A 20,835-nucleotide genomic window follows, 5' to 3' on the forward strand; every position below is an offset into this window, starting at 1 on the left:
TATTAAGAGAGATTGGAGGAACTGAATATGTACAGCCAGAAGGAAAAGGGGGACATGACTGAAAACTTTAAATATGCTAAGAGTGTGAATAAGGTTTTAGAAGGCAGTATTTTTATTATTAAGCAAAAATCAAGACTATGGGGACGCAGTGGCTCAGGGGCTAAGATGCTGAGCTTGTCGATCAGAAAGGTCAGCAGTTTGGCGGTTCGAATCCCTAGCGCTGCATAACGGAGTGAGCTCCCATTACTTGTCCCAGCTTCTGCCAACCTAGCAGTTCAAAAGCATGTAAAAATGCAAGTAGAAAAATAGGGACCACCTTTGGTGGGAAGGTAATAGCGTTTCATGCGCCTTCGGTGTTGAGTCATGCCGGTCACATGACCATGGAGATGTCTTCGGATAGCGCTGGCTCTTCAGCTTTGAAACGGAGATTAGCACCGCCCCCTAGAGTTGGGAACGACTAGCACATATGTGCAAGGGGAACCTTTACCTTTATCTGCCTTCCTAACAAATCTTCTGGTGATGACCTCTCAGCATCTTCTCACTTTAATCTTCCTTTTTTGTTACTTTCCTCTTCAGCTCTTCTAAAATCTATATTTCTTCCATGCCTCTCTTCCACAGAAGTCTTGGTTTTCCAGCTTCACCTTTTTGTCTCTCTCTCTGCTATTTATGGACCTCTTTCATAATTACTTTAATTATATTACTTTAATTGTACCTATGTTTGCTTATTGTCTTCTTCATAACCCTGTGAGGGATGTCATAATTATTCTAATTTAAAGCGGCAGAAAATTAAAAGATAGGAAAACCTGGTTTCCTACTTGTTCCAAAATGAAATTCAGAGGGAAGAGGGGGGGAAAAAGTAATTGGATCTGACTTACTTAGATCTAATCTATTCTATTCGGTCAAACTGTTCTGGATGTCGCATCAGGAAGCCGTTAAGATTTGATTCCACGCTTCTCAAGAAGTAACTTTCTTACTATTCTTATATTTTAGTCTTCTCCTTTTTTTTTTGCATGGGGTCCTTTAACCGCTGTCAGAGATGGGAGTGTGTGAAATGTTAAATATCTGGAAAATGCCACAAACTGTCAGGATGGCTGATCCATAAAAGAACTTTTTTCATGCCCACTGCCATCTATCAGGGAAGGCTGATAAAATACAGGTAATCCTTGTTGTGGCCCACCAGTGGAGCCGGCAACAGATTCAGAGAGTGAGGAGGTTGGGGAGGAACCTGGGCCAGTCCTGGAGTCTGGGGGAGGCTCTGATGAGGGCTCTGTGTTGGAGGCAGAGAGGGAGCCAGGGCCGTATACCAGTTATCAGCTGCCTTCGGAGTCAGACATCAGTGAGGCAGAGGAACAGCTGGAGCCTGTTCCCAGTGTGCGCATGCGCAGAGCTGCCAGAAATAAAGAACAGCTGAGAAATCGGGGTTGATTTGGGAGTAAAGCCACCGGTGGATGGTGAATGCCCCCCCACATAGGAAATAAAAGAAGAATGAAAGGGGAGTGGGCTTTTGCAGGAAACAATTTGTTTTGCGGGTCGTTAGATTCGTTTCAGGAGTGTGAAGATCTGTCCGTGAATCTCAGAGACTCTGTGCCCAGCCTTTCCTTGCACAGCACCTCATTTGGGAAAATATTAACACGGCCGCTTTCCAAGCTAGATAAGGTCTATGGTCATAAATACTCCTGTGAAAGACTGTTTGCCAGGGCTTGGCTGAAGGTGAACGAGAGGAATTCACAATTGTTTAATAAAAGGGGTTTTATCAGGACCAGGGCTCTGCCTCGTGCTTTTTGGAGAAGCCTAGGTCAAAATACTATCTGAACACTTCGGAAGCAATGACCCACAATAGATTTAAATGTATTTATGTCATCTCAACAGGCTGGACATTAACTAGAAAGCACCCATTAACAAACCTAGAATAAACCCCAGAAATACTCCCCAGCTGGCTGTATCTGAAAGTAGATAGGTCGGTAGATCAAATCAAGAAATCTACTCTGCAGGACCACTAGAACTACTTCGAATCAGATGGCTATAGTAACAGAATCTTGTAAACCTTGATTGTGCTTTACCTCCAGACAATCAGAGAGATCCTTAGGTGATCAGCTGCTGAATATTATCGTGTTTTGAGGGGATTAAAGACAGTTTCAACCCCCTTTGCCAAGGTAATAGCCCCTGCATATTTCCACCAAGGTCATCTCCTTTAGTCTCTACAGCGGATGGCATATTAAGTTTAAGGGAGGGCTTCCCAACCTTGTCAACTTCTAAAGGTTCAACTTCCAGAATTCTCAGCAATGGCCACAACGGGTGGGGAATTTGAAGAGTAGAAGTCCAAAGATCTGGACATGACCAACGAGGGGCAAACATCTGGAAACAACCAAGCTCAGAGAGCAGCAAGGACCCCATAGTCCTCCTTCTCCTCTTCCTTTCTCCTCCTCCATTCCTCAAGCCCTATTCCCTTCTAGCACTGATGATGTTCCTTAGTTAGGTCATGAAACATCTACAGGAAAACAACCAAGCTCTCAGAGAGCACCAAGGACCCCACAGTCCTCCTTCTCTTCCTCACCCTCACCCTCACCCTCCTCCTCCTCTTCCTTTCTTCTTCTCCATTTCTCCTCCATTCCTCAAGCCCTATTCCCTTCTAGCACTGATGATGTTCCTTAGTCATGAAACATCTGCAAGAAAACAACCAAGCTCAGAGAGCACCAAGGACCCTACAGTCCTCCTCCTCCTCCTCCTCCTCCTCCTCCTCCTCCTCCTCCTCCTCCTCCTCCTCCTCCTCCTCCTCCTCCTCCTCCTCCTCCTCCTCCTCCTCCTCCTCCTCCTCCTCCTCCTCCAATTCTCCTCCTCCTCCTCCTCCAATTCTCCTCCATCCCACAAACCCTATTTCCCTCTAGCACTGATGATGTTCCTTAGTTAGGTCATGAAACATCTGCAAGAAAACAACCCTCAGAGAGCACCAAGACCCCACAGTTCTCCTCCTCCTCCACCTCCACTTCCTCCTCTTCCTTTCTCCTCCTCCATTCCGCAAAATCCATTCCTTTCTAGACCCGATGATCATCTGCAAGAAAACAGCCTCGCTCAGAGAAGGACCCCGTTTCTCCTTAAACCAAGTTCCTGTTGCCACCCTCCCCCGCTTTAAAGCTTTGGCTCCAATCAAAGCGTAGTTATTGCAAACTCAGGTATAGACTGCAGAAAGGAGAAATGGCTTCCTCTCTGCAAGGAACCTGAGCCTCACAAACAGTTTCTAAACTCACGTTTAGTTTTTGCCTGAGTGAATTTGATGGTTGTTTTCCTTCTCCCTCGACCAACTCATTTCCTTCCACATTTCCCCCCAATCCCTCTGCTACCTATTGCATGGCTCTCCCTGGAGACTCCCTGGTGTTTACAAGCAGCCCAGGGAGAATAATAATAGAATTCAATTACATTAAAAGTTATTTGTTTGGATTGGCATCGCATGCTGAAGCCCATTGCAACATCCAACGTATACTTGGAATACTTTCCTCCGCCGGATCCCCAAATGGACACGCGATGGGACTCACCGTGACACACGCAGTGCTGGTGCACCATCTTCACCTGGTTGAGGAGGTGATCCAGCGCTTCGGCCTGTCCTCTCTGACGCGGGGCCCTCCCGTCGTATTCTCTCCAATCTGGAGTGGGTGTAGGAGGAAACAGGTTAGCGGCAAAAGTCCATTATCCGGTGCTTGCGCGGATGATATTACCTAGTTTGGTCATGAAACGTCTGCAAGAAAACTTCCAAGCTGAGAGAGTACCAAGGACCCCACAGTTCAACCCTGAGGTACAGATATTCTCCTCCATTGGTACTGGCTTTACTCTAGTTTGTAGGTAATGCAATTCCACTTGGTCAATGCAGAACACAATAACCCAACAGAAGTAACCGTTGATGGGAATGATAATTTGCAAGGATGGTGTTCACCATCAAATCACTATAAATAAGCAAGGTCATCTTCAAGACAACAGCCAACCTCCGAGAGCACCGAGGACCTCACGGCTCGACCCTGAGCTACAAATACTCTCTTCTATTGGTCTATGGTGAAGATTCCAAAAGATGCCCTAATTAATTTACGAGCCTCGAGACAAAGTTCAAAAGAAATCCAGTCATTTATTTGGGGCGTGGCCAGGGTGGGTGTCAGAGGTGGGATCCTACCGGTTCGGACCAGTTCAGCCGAGTAGGGAGTAGCTCGGCCTGCCATGCCCCCAAACTAGTTCTATCGCCACTGCCGTAGGCCCCGCCATCTTGTTTTTGGCTTCTGCGCATGCGCGGAAGCATTTTTTTACTACTGTGAATAGCGCGCATTAAGCATGCACACGCCCAAAATGCATCCCTGAGAGAACCGGCGGTAGCAGAAGCTGGAACTCATCCCTGGTGGGTGTGGCCAGCTCGATGTCACTCATGTTGGGGGCACCTGTGATTACCCGAGCGGTTTGCCAGCGAAAACAGGCTCCCGAGCTCCGTTTTCAGATGCTACAGCCTCCTGCAACCCTCTGCCAGCAAAAACAGAGCTCCGTTTTCCGTTTTCCCTGGCAGAGATATCGCGGGCTAGTCCTTCACTGTTTCCAAAACAGTCCCGCGGGCCAAGTCTAAGCACCGCACGGGCTGGATGTGGCCCCTGGGCCTTGAGTTTGACACCCCGACCTAGACAAATCACCCCTTCCTTGCACTTCTTAGTGATGAGGTGGCCCAGCTACTGAACAGCATGGGCAAATGTGTGAGTTACACTAGCTTTACATTCTTTGGTTTACACATTCCCCCCCTCCCCGTGCCATAGTTTTCCACAGAAAGTTCAGCCCCATTAAGTTTGGCTGAAGCCAAGTGCTATTTTTAGGTATTTTAAAAACACCCAAGGAGGTGCCCTGAGTTTTTATGGAGCAGGCATTGAATTCTTTTGCTTTAAAAAAAAATTAGAGGAGTTTTTAAAAATATATATATATATATGAAAGCCAACAATAATTCATTGGCTAATCTTGGCTGTGTCCAACAGTTCCTTACAACAATAAGGGAGCTGAATCTGGAGGGCCCAATCCATCAGACGGTTTGGTTTTGGTGGAGTTTTCTTAAAGCCATTGCCCTTTCACCCTGGAAGGAGTCGAGATATATAGCAGACCCAGGTTTGAAGAGCACGGATGGGAAAATGGGTTAAACCTCAGTGTCACCACACAAACATAAAGGTAAAGGTTCCCCTTGCGCATATGTGCCAGTCGTTCCCGACTCTAGGGGGTGGTGCTCATCTCCATTTCAAAGCCGAAGATCCAGCGCTGTCCGAAGACATCTCAGTGGTCATGTGGCCAGCATGACTAAACGCCAAAGGTGCACGGAGCGATGTTCCCTTCCTACCAAAGGTGGTCACTATTTTTCTCCTTGAAATTTTACATGCTTTCGAACTGCTAGGTTGGCAGAAGCTGGGACAAGTAATGGGAGCTCACTCCGTTAAGCGGTGCTAGGGATTCGAACCGTTGAACTGCCGACCTTTCTGATCAACAAGCTCAGCGTCTTAGCCACTCAGCCACCATGACCCTCTGACACATAGATACTGATTAGCTATTATGTACAGGTAGTCCTTGACTTACAAGAGTTCATTTAGTGACCGTTCACGGCACGGAAAAAAATGACTTTGGACCGTTTTTCGCACTCATAACCAGTGCAGCATCCCCAGGTTGCATGTTCAAAATTCAGATGCATGGCAACTGGTTCATATTTACGAGGATAGCAGTGTCTAGGGGACATGTGATCAGATTTTGCAACCTTCTGATGAGGAAGTCCAGATTCACTTAGCCACCGTGTTATTCACTTAACAAAGGCAAGGATTCCCACTTTGGTAAGAAAGGTCATAAAATGGGGCAAATTCACGTACAAATGTTTCACTTAGCAACATAAATGTTGGGTTCATTTGTGGTCATAACTCAAGGACTACTTGTATTTAAAAATCTGGTTAATTAAGCATTCAAATTTTATTCCGAATTATTATTCCATGGTTTTTGATCCTAAACAGCCCTTGATGAAAATCTGTAGAGATTCTCCGTCCTCCAGCTCATGGTTCTCCCAAACGTGCTTTTTCAAGAGGCAACTGGACTTTCTGATTTTTTCTTTGAAGATGTTTTTCTTGAGGACACAGATAAGCCTCCAAGTGGCCTCAATGACTGTCTAAAACAGTGTTTCTCAAACTTGGTGACTTTAAGTCCACAGGACTTAAAGTCACCAAGTTTGAGAAACACTGGTCTAAAAGGATGCAAAGGACCAGCTGCCTGCAAGGAGCATAAATCCTTCCATTCCCCACCATCCAGCCAGAGCTGAAGAAGCTTCTTGGAGGAGAAGCGAAACGTCTTCAAAAGATAAAAACAAGGAAGTCCACTTGCCTCCTGAAAAAAGTACTTTTGGGACAATGCTTTGATTCTTCATACTTACTCGAGGGGATGGCATAGGGTGGGATGGATGTCTGCGGGGGGCCCCAGCCCTTCATGTTGTAGGCAGATACCTGGACATAGTAAGCTGTACCCTGTGAAGAAAAAAAAAAGACACCTGAACCCAGAGGCTAGCTTAAAGCTCAACAACTACACAATATATAGTAAAGGTAGTCCTTGACTTACAAGAGTTCATTTAGTGACTATTCAAAGTGACCACGGCACTGAAAAAAGGGACTTATGACCGCTTTTCACACTTACGCCTTTCGCAGCATCCCCAGAAACATGTGTTCAAAATTCAGCCGTTCATATTTATGACCCTGGCAGGATCCCAAGGTCACCCAATCGCCTTTTGCGACCTTCTGAGGAGCAAACTCAACGAGGAAGCCCGATTCACGTAACAACTGGGTTACTAACTTTACTAAATCAACTGCAGTGATTCACTTTAACAAGCAGTATAAGTAGGGCAGGACAAGAAGCAATGGGTGGAAACTAACCAAGGAGAGAAGCAACTTAGAATGAAGGAGAAACTTCCTGACAGTGAGAACAATCAATCAGTGGAACAGCTTGCCTTTAGAAGTTTTGAATGCCCCAACACTGGAAGTCTTTAAGAAGATGTTGGATAGCCATTTGTCTGAAGTGGTGTAGGGTTTCCTGCCTAAGCAGGGGGTTGGACTAGAAGACCTCCAAGGCCCCTTCCAACTCTGCTATTGTAATCAAGCACTTACCTGACATGGCAAGATAACGCTACCTGGTATTTCAAGTCTCAAATTAAGTACAGAATGCAACAAAGAGCATAATTCATCTCCTTGCAGCCTTGCAAATTACATATATCGGGTTCTGAAGCCACTGCAATTTTGTCGCAGATCTGAAAATGGGCACCTTTGGTGCCAGTAACTACAACTCCTATTGCAAGAGGTATGTATGAAAATATACCTGTCCTTCAAATGGGTGTGTTGTTGCTTTTTTTAACCCAAAACCGACTGAAAACATTTGGGAAATCTTTGGCCTGCCTGCTGAGGGGTGGGCAGAAGGTCAGGGTGGAAAGGTCTTAGCGCCTTTGGAGTGAGAAAAGGTTGGGGTCGGTTGAGGTCATGCCCTGAAGTAGCAGGAAGGTTCCACACACCCGCAAAGGGACACACACTCACCGGGACAAGGCCGTGGATGGTGATCTGGAGTTTTTTCAGCTTGTCAATCACCATTTCGCCCAGCGGTGGGGAAAAAGTGTGTGAGCAGCTCCACTCAACTGCAATGACAAGAAGAAACCAACCCTTACTTGGTCAGTAATTAAGAAAGCCGGTTTGATCGAGGGGTTATAGCACTGGGCTAGAAACCGGGAGACGGGGAGTTCTAGTCCTATCTTAGACATGAAAGCTGGCTAGGCGACCTTACGCTGATCACCAAGAGACTGTGACTTCTAGTCCCGCCCTAAGCAGGAAAGCCAGATGGGTGACTTTGAGCCAATCACTAGGAGTTGGTGAGTTCTAGTGCTGCATTAGGCATAAACGCCAGCTGGGTGACTTTGGGCCGATCACTAGGAGACGGTGAGTTCTAGTCCTGCCTTAGGCATGAAAGCCAATTGGATGACTTTGGGCCAATCACTAGGAGATGATAAATTCTAGTTCTGCCCTAGCATAAAAGCCAACTGGGTGACTTTGGGCCAATCACTAGGAGACGGTGAGTTCTAGTCCTGCCTAAAGCATGAAAAGCAGGTTGGGTGACTTTGGGCCAATCACTAGGAGACGGCGAGTTCTAGTGCTGCCTAAAGCATGAAAAGCAGGTTGGGTGACTTTGGGCCAATCACTAGGAGACGGTGAGCTCTAGTCCCACTTTAGGCATAAAAGCCTACTGGGTAATTTTGAGCCAATCACTAGGAGACGGTGAATTCTAGTCCCGCCCAAGGCATGAAAAGCAGGCTGGGTGACTTTGGGCTAATCACTAGGAGACGGCGAGTTCTAGTGCTGCATTAAACATGACGCATCGCCAGGAGATTTCAAGTTTCCTGCTTGGAACATTTTGTTCACTGCTATCGATGAAACACCCGGAAGCTTACTTTTGTATTTGGTGACAATCGCTGAATTGACGCTTAAAGGCTCCTGAAATGACACTTCGACAGAGGTGCTGCTGGCCACGGAAAGGTGGACATTTGTAGGTGGATCTGGGACTCCTGCAGTGGGGAGGAAGAATAAAAGCACAGACATCAGGAAAACGGCCCCAGATGTACCCAAGGAACATTGCTTTAATCAAAGGCAAATTTAAGAGTCTGGTTGTCAAAATGAAACAAAAATTTTGTAAAGGAAACTGTGAAGAGAAAGATAAGCTTGATAGAGATTCAATTGGTCCTTGATGATGTCCGGACGGGCAGGGAGAGGGAGCTGGAACCGGTTCTAAACAGCACTATAGATTTGTGGATGTAGATTAGAACTGGCAGGAACCCACCCCTGATTTTAACCCAATAGCAAAAGAAAAAAAATACAATACTGTGTGCAGAAGTAGCCTGGAGTACTGCTTTCTAACTATTGCACCACCAGGGATCCTTCGGGTCACCATGGCTCCTTGTAGATAGGTAAGTTTATTTGTTTGCTTATCAAGGATACACCTCCCATCTTAACCTCCCACCTCTCTTATACAGGGATTGCATACTTCTTCCAGTATTCCAATAGATCAAAATTCCCCATCTTTCAGCATGGCAGCGTAGAGGGCCCTGTTTTCCCCAGAGACTCACGTGCGTGCTCAAACCCGGCGTTCATGCGCTTGTACAGCCGGTATCGCCATTCCCAGGCCTTCAGCTGTTTCTCTTTCTCGGAACTTTCTGCATTGGGCACCTCATTCACCACCTGCGCGCTGAGTTCGTTCACCCGCTGTTCGGCTTCCTGAACCAGGGTTGCCAGGTGCAAAGACCGACTCTCCAGGCTTACAACTTGGGAGAAAGAGAGAAAAAAAAGAAGAGGACGAAAATATTAAAGGGGGGGAAAGAAGAAAGAAGGATCCTCTCTACATATCGGAAAGGATTCTCTATGGCTTTAGACCAGGGTTTCCCAACTTTGGCCAACACAGCTGGCTGGGGAATTCTGAAAACTGAAGCCCACACATGTTTGGCTTCCGTGTCATCACATTCACTTCCAATTCTACTCCCAGAGTTGGTTGTACAAAATTCCTTTCTACTGTTGTAGCAGATTCGGGCAGTGAGGAGGTTGGGGAGGAACCTGGGCCAGTCCTGGAGTCTGGGGAAGGTTCTGATGAGGATCCGTGTCAGAGGCAGAGAGGGGGCCAGAGCCGTATGCCAGTTATCAGCTGCCTTCAGAGTCAGACATCAGTGAGGCAGAGGAACAGCTGGAGCCTGTTCCCAGTGTGCGCATGAGCAGAGCTGCCAGATGAAGGGAACAGCTAAAGAACAGGGGTCGACTTGGGAGTAAGGACGATGAATGGTCTCTCCCATAGGGAATAAAAGAGGAACGAAAGGGGAGTGGAGTTTGCAGGAGACAATTAGTTCGCTTCATTGGTTCATGACTCTCCGAGACTCTTTGCCAAGTTCTGCAGATCTCAGCCTGGCAGCTCTCCAAGCCAGAGAAGGTCTGTGACTGTAAATCCTCCCTCAAAAGACTTTGCTCGATGTGAACGAGCAGAATTCACAGTCAATTCATAAAAGGGGGTTTTGTCGGGACAAAAAGTTTGCTTCATGCTCTTGGGAAGGCTAGATCAGAACATCTATAGCTGCATCCAGGGCCCACATTCCAACCCGCTCCGGCTGATGGGGCCTTTAGTAAGCCTCCGTGTATTGAGGTTTGCCAACATCAGCATGCGGAACCTCAATTGGGCATTGGCCGAAGCGTATCAAGGTAGGAACACATGTCCCATCACAAGAGGTGGCTAGCCTTGGTTTTTATTGCCTCTTTTTTTTTAGCAGTCGGGTATCGAAAAGTGCTAAATGGCCCACGACTAAAGTCTTTGCATTCAGTCTGTGTGAGGTACCTGCCCCCTTGCTCAACCTTCACGAACAAGAGGAGAAAGACCCCCATTGAGGTTTTTCAAGACGGATGTTTTATTCCGCGGAATCTCTTCGTTTGCCTGACAGGCAAGAACAGAAAAGAAAGTCACACCTCTAGGTTCTTTTGCTCATCTCCCATTATTACCTACGCTTGACAGCTAGGCCTCTGCGTACTCTCTCCCTGGGCCACCCAGCAAGAAGACGTGTCAAGGGTTGCATCCCACACAACCTCTTTTAGAGTGTGTGTGTGTGTGTGTGTGTGTGTGTACAAGAACTTGAGGCACAATGTCACACTGCCAGGACAGGAAGGCTACGAAGCGCTTACTCAAAGTCACGCCTCCTTCTGTCCCCATTCAGAGGAAGGCTTTAAGAGAAAAAAAGGCAATCTACCCCTGACCCTCATTGTGAGACCCTAGTTTCCTCACTCACAAATAACCAGCTGAAAATTTCCCTGCCCGCTCTAAGGCAGAAATCTGAAGGAAGACAAACAGCCAGAATGCAGAATGAGACAGTCACAGAGTTGGGAGGAACGTTAGAAGTCTTCGAGTCAACTCTCAAGTAATAGTCACATTCTTCCTTTTCTTTAATTGCAAGGGTGAATCTGTTCATTTCTGCACATTCTAATATTTTTCTTGATCACGTTCTCCTCCCGTAGGGATCTTTTCGCTTTTCCAATGTTGTGCAAATGCAATTCTAGCTGCAGTTATTACATGGATAATGAAATATACATTTTCTTTACTATACGTTTCTGCTAGAATCCCCAACAAGAACAAGAATTTAAACTCAATATGTTGTTGTGTCATCTTCTCCAACGACATACGGATTTTGTTAAAATATCCATGACTGGAAGAGGTCAGCCGATGAAGAGGCACAGCAACTAAGTCAGCCAATGGGAGCTTAAACAGACCTGAGTCTGTGCAAAGAATTGAAACAGAAACTTAAGCAGTCTGCTGCTCTGAGAAGTAAACTAGCAGTGTTGTCTGCTGAAATGAAACTAACTGCTTGTGTTTGCCTGTAACTCTCTTGCCTTGTGTTTACTTGGAACAACCACCTGTTGGTATTGTACATTTATTCATCTATACTTATGTGTATAAAGTAGTTAATCAATCCAGCTGAATCGGTTATCTGTGTGTGATTTCCGGATTTGAATTTGTGCAACAAACTCTGGCAGGTTTTTGTCCAATAACCCCCTCCCTTCTAGTGTTGATGATGTACTAGATGATGTTTGGGTAATGAAACATCTACAGGAAAACAGCCAAGCTCAAGGAGTACCAAGGACTCCTCATTTCCACCCTGAGCTTCAGATATTCTCCATTGCTATGAGAAAGAGCGCGGAAGAGGGCAAGGATCATAAGTGTTTCTGACTTACAGTGAGGACTTTCTTTGCCTCCAGCCAACAAGAGGGTCTTGGCAATGGGCGAGTTGTTGGTCATGATGGCGATATCTAGTGGCAGGAGACCTTCACTGTTAGGAGTATTAAGATCCAGCTCCTCCAGACTGTATTGCTTCAGCAGCTCTTGCACCTTATCGAGATCTTGCAACTCAACAGCCTCAAACAGAGCAGCATTGCCTTGAAACTGTAGAGTGGAACAAAGTCACACCATCCTGTTAGATCTGAGCATCGTCTGGCATTCGACAAACCTTACCTTCCTTTTAAGCATACACATCTACATTCCCAGGGATGGGGAGAAGGGAGACGGCATCAATCCCTTCCAAAGCCAGCTCTTCCGGAGTCACTTCCTCACTTGCAATTCACCCTGCAGTAGTGGCCAAAATTGTGGAAACCTTTTGGGAAAAGTGTACCGTATCTTTTGGAGTATAAGATGCACTGGAGTATAAAACGCGGCAAGATTTTGAAGAGGCAAATAAAAAAAAGTTTTTGCACTCTGCAGACCTCCCAACAATGGACCGCTTTTTGTGAAAACGGGCCCATTTTTCATCAAAAAATGGGCATGTATAGCCTTTAGGAGGCTTATAGAGTGCTCCTGGGGGCTGGGGGGGGAATGAGCAAAAATTGCCAGTTTCTTTGCTCATTTCTGCCCTCCCTAGCCCCCAGGAGCACTCTGAAAGCCTCTTAAAGGCTATGCACAGCCATTTTGGTGAAGGGGGCAGGGTTTTAGGAGGCCAAAAATGCTGTTTTCAGTGTATAAGACGCACCCAGATTTTCAGTCTCTTTTTTGAGGTGAAAAGGTGCGTCTTATACTCTGAAAAATACGGTAATAAAATCACTTTTTTAAAGTAGTACCATAAAATTAAATATCAATGGAAAGATAATTTAATCAAGAATGTAATGCAATAACTTTTATGGAGGAGGAGGAGAAGGAAGAGGAGGAGGAGAAGGAGGAGGAGGAGGAGGAGGAGGAGGAGGAGGAGGAGGAGGAGGAGGAGGAGGAGGAGGAGGAGGAGGAGGAAGAGGAAGAAGCAGCTCTTCTAAAAATCCACTTAGCTACTCACTCAGACCAGATAGGAAAATCTATTTACCAGGTAGGATTTTCGCTGTTTCTCCTTTTCAGCTTTTCCGGCTAGGTTTCCTTCATCAAATGACATGTAGTTAACTCTGAATTTTCCAGAGAGATTGCGATAAAGCCTCTTAGCGGCATTTGGGGACGATGGTCCCGGCTGCTTTCGAGCGTGGGCCAACTGTAGGTCTCTTAGTTGCTGGGTCATTTTTGGTGAGGAAGACCTAAAGATCATCAACAACAACAACAAAGGGAGAATGCTAAATTAAATATCTAAAAAAAAATGACAGCATTTTAAAACACATGTATCTCGTGAAATGTCTCTGATTTTTATTTTATTTTTAATGCCTTTTTACAAGGGTAAAACTTATCCTCCATACTTACAGTCAAGATTGTACTCCGTAAGTCCCTTAACTAGTTAAAACATGTACTTAAAATAGCTTCTAAATGAAAATTCAGGATTGCATGTAAACCATAAAAATAAGAAATTAGAATAGACAAAAAGACAAATTTGGTAATAAGGTTAACATAGAACTTCATATCAGAAGGAGGTCTTAAAGCTATTGCCTTTGCTAAATTTTCCTTCCTTCCTTCCTTCCTTCCTTCCTTCCTTCCTTCCTTCCTTCCTTCCTTCCTTCCTTCCTTCCTTCCTCTTTCTTTTGCTCTTTCTCTTCCTCCCTCCCTCTTTCTTTCTTTCTTTCTTTCTTTCTTTCTTTCTTTCTTCTTTCTTTCTTTCTTTTTTCTTTCCTTCCTTCCTCTTTCTTCTTTCTTTCTTTCTTTCTTTCTTTCTTTCTTTCTTTCTTTCTTTCTTTCTTTTTCTTTCTTCTTCCTCAAGCATACTGTATGCACACCAGTTTGGTGTACATATTATATACCAGTATATAAGTCTAAGTGCTAATGCCCTTTCTTCCTTCCTTCCTCCCTCCCTCCCTTTTTCTTTCTCTCTTTCTCTTTCTCCCCCTTCCTTCCTTCCTTCTTCAAGCATACTGTATGTACCCCAGTTTGGTGTACCAGTTAATGGCACCAGACCCCGGGTGTTCTTATCTTGCCTTAAGCATACAGACAACTGGATGACCCTGAGCCAGTCACTCTCTGCTAGCCCTAGAAAGAAGACAAGGACAAACTACTAAGTCTTTGTTTCAACGCTTTGCTTGAATTCCTACCCTGCCCAACGTTAATGTTGCAAGCACCACATAGTCACAACACATAAATTTGTTTCATAAAGAAATAATTGAATAAATCTTGTCCAGAAAACTACAGCAACCTATCTAGGCAGAGTCAAGATGGAATTGAAGGATGTATTTATATCCTCCTATATATCCCCACGGGAGTCTTCTCCAGCACCAGAGTCCAAAGGCCTCCATTCTTTGGCGCTCAGCCTTCCTTCTGGTCCAACTTTCACAGCCATCCATTGCAACTGGAAAAACCATAGCCTTGACTATATGCACTTTTGTTGGCAGTGTGATGTCTCTGCTTTTTAGTATGCTGTCTGGATTTGCCATAGCTTTCCTCCCCAGGAGCAAGCATCTTTTAATTGCTTGGCTGCAGTCCCCATCTGCGGTGATCTTGGAGCCCAGGAAAATAAAATCTGTCACTAACTCCATTTCTTCCCCATCTGTTTGCCAGGAATTGAGAGGGCTGGATGCCGTGATCTTAAGTTTTTTAAATACTGGGTTTCAAGCCAACTTTTGCACTCCCCTCCTTCACCCACACCAAGAGGCTCTTTAATTTCTCTTCACTTTCTGCCATTAGACTGGTGTATATGCACATGTGTTTGTGTGTGTGTGTATACACAAACACACACACACACATATATATACACACAGATACATACATACCAGGGATGGGTTCCTGCCAATTCTAACCTCTCCTATAGAAGAGGTTCCACAAATCTACAGTGCCGTTTAGAACTGGTTCCAGCTCCCTCCCCCCACCCGTCCGCACATCATCAAGATGAAGAGCGAGAGGAGGAATTCTGGGAGTTGAAGTCCACAAGTCTTAAAGCTGTCAAGTTTGAACACCCCTGGGGTTTTTTTTTCTAAAGGGTTAGGGGTGCAAGGGTCTTATAACATGACAGCTTTAAGACTTGCGTGCTTCAAATGCCAGTTCCTGAGCCAACATGACTGGAGGAGGAATTCTGGGAGTTGAAGTCCACAAGTCTTAATGCTGTCAAGTTTGAACACCCCTGGGTTTTTTTTTTCTAAAGGTTTAGGGGTGCAAGGGTCTTATAACATGACAGCTTTAAGACTTGCGTGCTTCAAATGCCAGTGTTCCTGAGCCAACATTTTGGTTGCTAAGCAAGAGCGTTGTTAAGTGAGTTTCACCACATTTTGCAAGTTGGCCACGCCCATCCAGTCACATGACTTCCAAGCCACTCCCACTCAGTCACATGGCTGGCAAGCCACTCCCACAAAGCAGGCTATACCTACAGAAGAGGTTCAAAAAAATTTTGAAACCCACCACTGATACACACACACACACACACACACACACACACACAAACCCCAATTGGATCAAAGGTAATCAAACCAAACAGACACCCAAACACTATGGAAACAAGACAAGATTTATAACCTGAACACTGCAGCAGGGTTTGTAACATGAATATAAATAATATTACTTATTTTTAATTAAAAATTATGTAAAAAATAAAAATAAAATGTGCTCCTGCCTTATTTTTTTTTCTGGGAAGGCCTGCAAAATGACAGCGAATTTAAACGCCCCTCCCTTTTGCATCATGGTAAAGGAGCATCTTATTTTTGGCAAAAAAAAAACAAAAACCCACAGTCCTGATGTTTAGAGGCAAGCCCTGGAGACGGTATTAAGGGAACCACGACCGCAATTGTTCATGATTGCAGCGATTTTATCTGAGGCAACGTGCAATGAATTACATTATTTTGCTTGGGGTTTTTTTGTTTTTTAAATGAGCTTTGAAACACAGCCGTCTCTTTAGTCTCCTTCTAGGCATTTTTTTCTAGATGGGAATGGATGGCGGAAGATTAACCTGTCTCCCTTAAAAGTAAAATGTACCTGTGTTTCAGGAAGGAATTAATTATTTTTGTACCCGTGCCAAGGGGTGGGACTGGGGCAAAACCTGGGTTTTCAGCCGCGGAGTAGCTTAGGATTACGAAAACCGGATGGCTCCAGACTTAACCATCATCTGGGAGGCTAGGAATGATTTGATCTGGCACCAAAGTTAATCGGAGAGCGATGCGTCTTGGTGTGGTCTCTGGTCCTTTGGCTGTGCGAACGCAGCCAAGGCAGACAATAGAGGTAATTAGCGGCGAGGTTATCTAGGTACGTATCCAGTGGAAATGGATGAAAAGAACTCCTCGGTGTGGGTTTGACAACGTCCTAAAGGAAGAGCTGCAAGGGGAACATTTGCAGACATCAGATAAGAGGTTGGTGGAGTTTACCGCTTGAGAACCAGTTCAGGAACGAAGGATGGGAAAAAAGAACGGGTGATTGTTCACTCACTACCAGCGGTCCCTGACTTATGACCACGATGGGCAAACAGAATTTCCAGTGGCCCTACGAAGGGGCCTTGAGAAATTGTTGAAGGAAGGGCAGTCAAATGATATTGGAGAGACGCTGTGGAGTCCGGAATGAATTAAATGAATTGCGGCAGCTGTGAAGTCAATCCCGCCGTCTGACTTCCTTGTTGACTTGGCTCATATAGCGTCAATGCAGAGAGGTTGCAAATGGCGATTGCATGACCCCGGGACACTGCAACGTCCTACATACAGGTAGTCCTCAACTTACAACTACAACTGACCCCCAATTTTCTGTTGCTAAGCAAGACATAGTGATTGCAGTCTCCCAGGGTGACACAATCCCTTTTTTGAGACCTTCTGACAAGCCAAGTCAAGGGGGCAGCCAGATTTATTTATTTATTTATTATTTATATATATATTTATTATTTCTCCTTGTGCATATGTTGCGCTAGACATTCCCGACTCTAGGGGGCAGTGCTCACCTCCGTTTCAAAGCCGAAGAGCCAGCGCTGTCCGAAGACGTCTCCGTGGTCATGTGGCCGGCATGACTCAACTCCGACAGCGCACAAAACGCTGTTCCCTTCCCACCAAAGGTGGCTCCTATTTTTCTACTTGCATTTTTTCACGTGCTTTCGAACTGCTAGGTTGGCAGAAGCCGGGACAAGTCACGGGAGAAGTCACTCCGTTACGCGGCGCTAGGGATTCGAACCGCCAAACTGCTGACCTTTCTGATTGACAAGCTCAGCGTCTTAGCCACTGAGCCACCACATCTCTTAAAACCTCATTAAAGAACAATAAAACTAATAAGAGAATCAAATACATTTGTATAAGATTCACTTCACATCTCTGTTACTGATTTCACACTTGCAGTGATTCACTTAAACATTTGTGGAAAGAAAGGCCATAAAGTGGGACTTAAACTCACTGAGCCAACCTCTCACTGAGTAGCAGCAATGTTTCGCTCAATCCGTGTTCGAGGACCCGAGGACTGCCTGTAGCAGGCAGTGAACCTGGCTGTTTGCAGTTTGTTTAACCAACCAGGGTCTAAAAAACCAGGGCAAAGTTTCAGACCCTGGCAGAAGAAAGCTTGCTTTCCCAATTTTATTTTATTTGATGCAGTAAAATTGACCTGAGATGCTTGGAAAATTACATGCTGAGCGTTTCTTATGAATGAAACCTCTTCTCCAGCCCCCTTTGGTGACAGTTGGTATTTGCCGTGTCAAGGAAAGATATGAGAACAAACATGCTCCCTGATGTGGTAAATACTAGCTGTCATCGGACCCGGGCATTGCTTGCCGTGAGACATGGGAAGGGTAGTATCATATCATGACAAAAGTCTTTATATGAAAAGTCATTGTGGGCGCCAGACCTCTGGCAGAGCAATGAAAAACATAATAATAATAATAACTCTTTCCGTGTTCTTGCTCCCAGATCTTCGAAACTGCTTATCAGCCAGTCCAAATCACGAACAATATGAAACAATCAGAAAGCCACGGCCATCACAACAACATAAATCACAACGTCTCATTAAACAGTACACGCTGGAGGAGAACCAACTCATCATGTCATTTGCTAATTTGTCTAGGTTGAGTGGGGGTGGGGCGGGTGTTGGAGAACGGGGCGAGTTGGTAACCGGACAGAAGACAGAAAAAGTCACTGCCGTTGTTAAATGAATCAGAGTTCGCAGATTAACAGAGTTGGAAGGGACCTCCGAGGTCAGTGGTGGCTAACATTTTTGTCGTTGCATGCCGAAAGTGTGCGCGGACGTGCCCCAGTGGTGGGTTGCTCTTACAGTCGCTACCGGTATGCCGCTCAGGAGGCCACGCGTCCTGTTTGTGCACGCCCACTGCGCACGCATGTGCAATCCACTGCCTCCTGCGACGCCGAACTGCTTGTTGGGGCTCACGCAGGCGCCGCATGGCGGTTGCTTTAAAAACAGGTATAGAATGCGGGCGGATGGGTGGGCCAAACGAGCCACCATACCGATACGCTATCAACTGCTCCCGACTACTACCGGACCAGACCCACCAGAACCCACCACTGACCTGCCCACACCCATAACGCAATGCACCTGCAACTCGTCCCATGCGTGCCCTGCCACCGTGTGCATGCATGCACGACCCCTCCTGTGCTCCTCCACCCTCCGTGTGTGATTCCCCTGCACCACATTTTGGACCTAGCGGTCCTCCCTGAAGCGTCCTGGAACCAAAAATGGGGTGGGGGTGTGTGCAACATTCCCCCACCCTCACACGTGCATACGTGACCCCCCCGCCTCCCCATGCATGTGTGCACTTCTCCCTCAAGTGGGGGACGCGTCAGTGGTAGAGGCCCGACTGGCCAGTGGGAGGCGCGCACAGGTGTGGTGGAGCTGAACAGGGGCGGTGGCTCACTGGCCTACAGTGAGGGCTCTGCGTGCCATCTGCGCCACGAGTGCCATAGGTTTGCCATCAGGGTTCTAGGTCATCTAGTCCACCCCCTTGCCTAAGCCCGAGACCCCTACAGCGTTTCTGAGAGATGGCAGTCCAGCCTCTTCTTGAAAGCTTCCAGGGATGAAGCTCCCGCAAACCTCCGAAGTCAATTTCTGTTACATCATTAAGCGAATCTGGCTCTCCCCCACTGACTCTGCTTGTAGAGGCCAGTTAGGAAGGTGTCAAAGGGCAATCACATGACCCCAGGATCCTTCACAATGCTGCTTGCCATGATCCCGCGACCATGCTGCGACGGTCATTAGCGGGAGGACCAGTTGCATATCACCTTTCTTCACCATCGTCGTGTATTGAGGGCTACCGCTGGGTCTTTCTACGCATGTACGCCTTATTGTCTCTCTTTCTTGCCCCCTCCCCCCCAGCAAACTATTTTCATTTTCTTGTTTTCGACTTCGTTACAAGTGAAAACGTTTGGTTTCTAGCAGACTTAAAGCTTACAGGAATTCCGTCCGTGCCAGGAATAAGTTTCATTTGTTCCTCTGTATCCCTAATGATACTAGCAGAGGCCCCCTACTTAACCACAAGGCCAGCAGGAGCCAAACAACAGACAGTTGTGTGTGTGTGTGTGTGTGTGTGTGTGTGTGTGTAAAAGAGATGGAGATTTGGCCCGTCTACTGAACTAATAATCTTCGCATCGCTTCTTGTGGTCAATTGCAGCCAGCCTTCCATCTCTTTGTAACGGAGAATGCATGGGAAGACGTGGAGAACACAACGAGAAAGAAATCAATACCATGTAACGCTTCTGTCCCATTCTTATCCTACCGTTAGTTCTTTGCGAGTCGAGATTAAAAGTCAAAGTCTGCATTTGTTCTTCTCAGCTGTTCCGTCGAAGGCTGGGATTTATCTCCTTAGAGGCCGAACGGAAAGCTCCGAAAACCAGAGTTAAGCTATTTGTACTCACTGCATCATTGACCAAACGTCTTTTGTCTACCCAGTGTCTACACCAGATTAGTCCAAGGGGACCCTCCGATGCAGGGGAAAGCGTGTTTGGCTTCCGCTGCCATGGTAACCCCTCACTTTGTTTGTAGCTACTTCTATAAATCACTACTATCGGTGAGGATTCATGGTGGAGTCTCCCTAGAGATTCAAACAGCTCCCACCTTAAAGATAAAGGTTCCCGTTGCGCATATGTGCTAGTCGTTCCTGACTCTAGGGGACGGTGCTCATCTCCATTTCAAAGCCAAAGAGCCAGTGCTGTCCGAAGACGTCTCCGTGGTCATGTGGCCAGCATGACTAAACGCTGAAGGCGCACGGAATGCTGTTCCCTTCCCACCAAAGGTGGTTCCTATTTTTCTACTTGCATTTTTATGTACTTTCAAACTGCTAGGTTGGCAGAAGCTGGACAAGTAACGGGAGTTCACTCCGTAAAGCCGCGCTAGGGATTCAAACCGCCGAACTGCCGACATTTCTGATCAACAAACTCAGCATCTTAGCCACTGAGCCACCACGTCCCTTTTACAGCTCCCATCTTAAAGACATGTAAAAAAAAGATGTTGAGACTCTAGAAGAGGGGTGTCAAACTCAATTTCATTGAGGGCCACAACAGGGTTGTGTTTGACCTCGGGGAGGGGGGGCAGCTAGATGTCACTCGTGTCGAGGCTGCCTGGGATGGCCCAAGTGCTCTACCAGCAAAAACGGGCTCCCGAGCTCTGCTTTTGGCTGCCATGACCTCTTGCAACCACTTGCCAGCAAAAATGGAGCTCCGTTTTTGCTGGCAGAAGCACCGTGGGCCGGTACTTTGCTGTTTCCAGGGCAGCCCCGAGGGCCAGATCTATGTACCCTATGGGGCAGATTTGGCCTCCAGGGCTTGATTTGGATACCCTTGCTCTAGAGAGAGTGCAGAGAAGGGCAACCAAGATGATTCGGGGACTGGAGGCTAAGACTTGTCAAGAACGGTTGCAGGAACTGGGTATCTCTAGTTTGATGAAAAGAAGGACTAGGGGAGACATGGTAGCAGTCTTCCCATATCTCAGGGGCTGCCACAAAGAAGAGGGAGTCAG

At 46.3% G+C, this 20,835-nt stretch overlaps 1 protein-coding gene across 5 annotated transcripts in view; it reads right to left on the minus strand.

The window, feature by feature from the left end:
- The window catches only part of LOC309398729 (ankyrin repeat and fibronectin type-III domain-containing protein 1-like), a 284,451-nt gene that overhangs the window by 18,671 nt on the left and 244,945 nt on the right, over positions 1-20,835 (minus strand). For all 5 annotated transcript variants that reach the window (XM_081965883.1, XM_081965880.1, XM_081965881.1 and 2 more), the window contains 7 exons: positions 12,878-13,079; positions 11,766-11,973; positions 9,134-9,328; positions 8,462-8,575; positions 7,557-7,654; positions 6,413-6,503; positions 3,531-3,638 (listed from right to left, as the gene is read on the minus strand). In XM_081965883.1, coding sequence (XP_081822009.1) covers positions 3,531-3,638; positions 6,413-6,503; positions 7,557-7,654; positions 8,462-8,575; positions 9,134-9,328; positions 11,766-11,973; positions 12,878-13,079 — 1,016 coding nt within the window. The remainder of the gene's footprint in view (positions 1-3,530; positions 3,639-6,412; positions 6,504-7,556; positions 7,655-8,461; positions 8,576-9,133; positions 9,329-11,765; positions 11,974-12,877; positions 13,080-20,835) is intronic.

The sequence above is a fragment of the Natrix helvetica genome (genome assembly GCF_964273705.1).
Source record: "Natrix helvetica genome assembly, chromosome: 13".
Classification (NCBI taxonomy): domain Eukaryota; kingdom Metazoa; phylum Chordata; class Lepidosauria; order Squamata; family Natricidae; genus Natrix; species Natrix helvetica.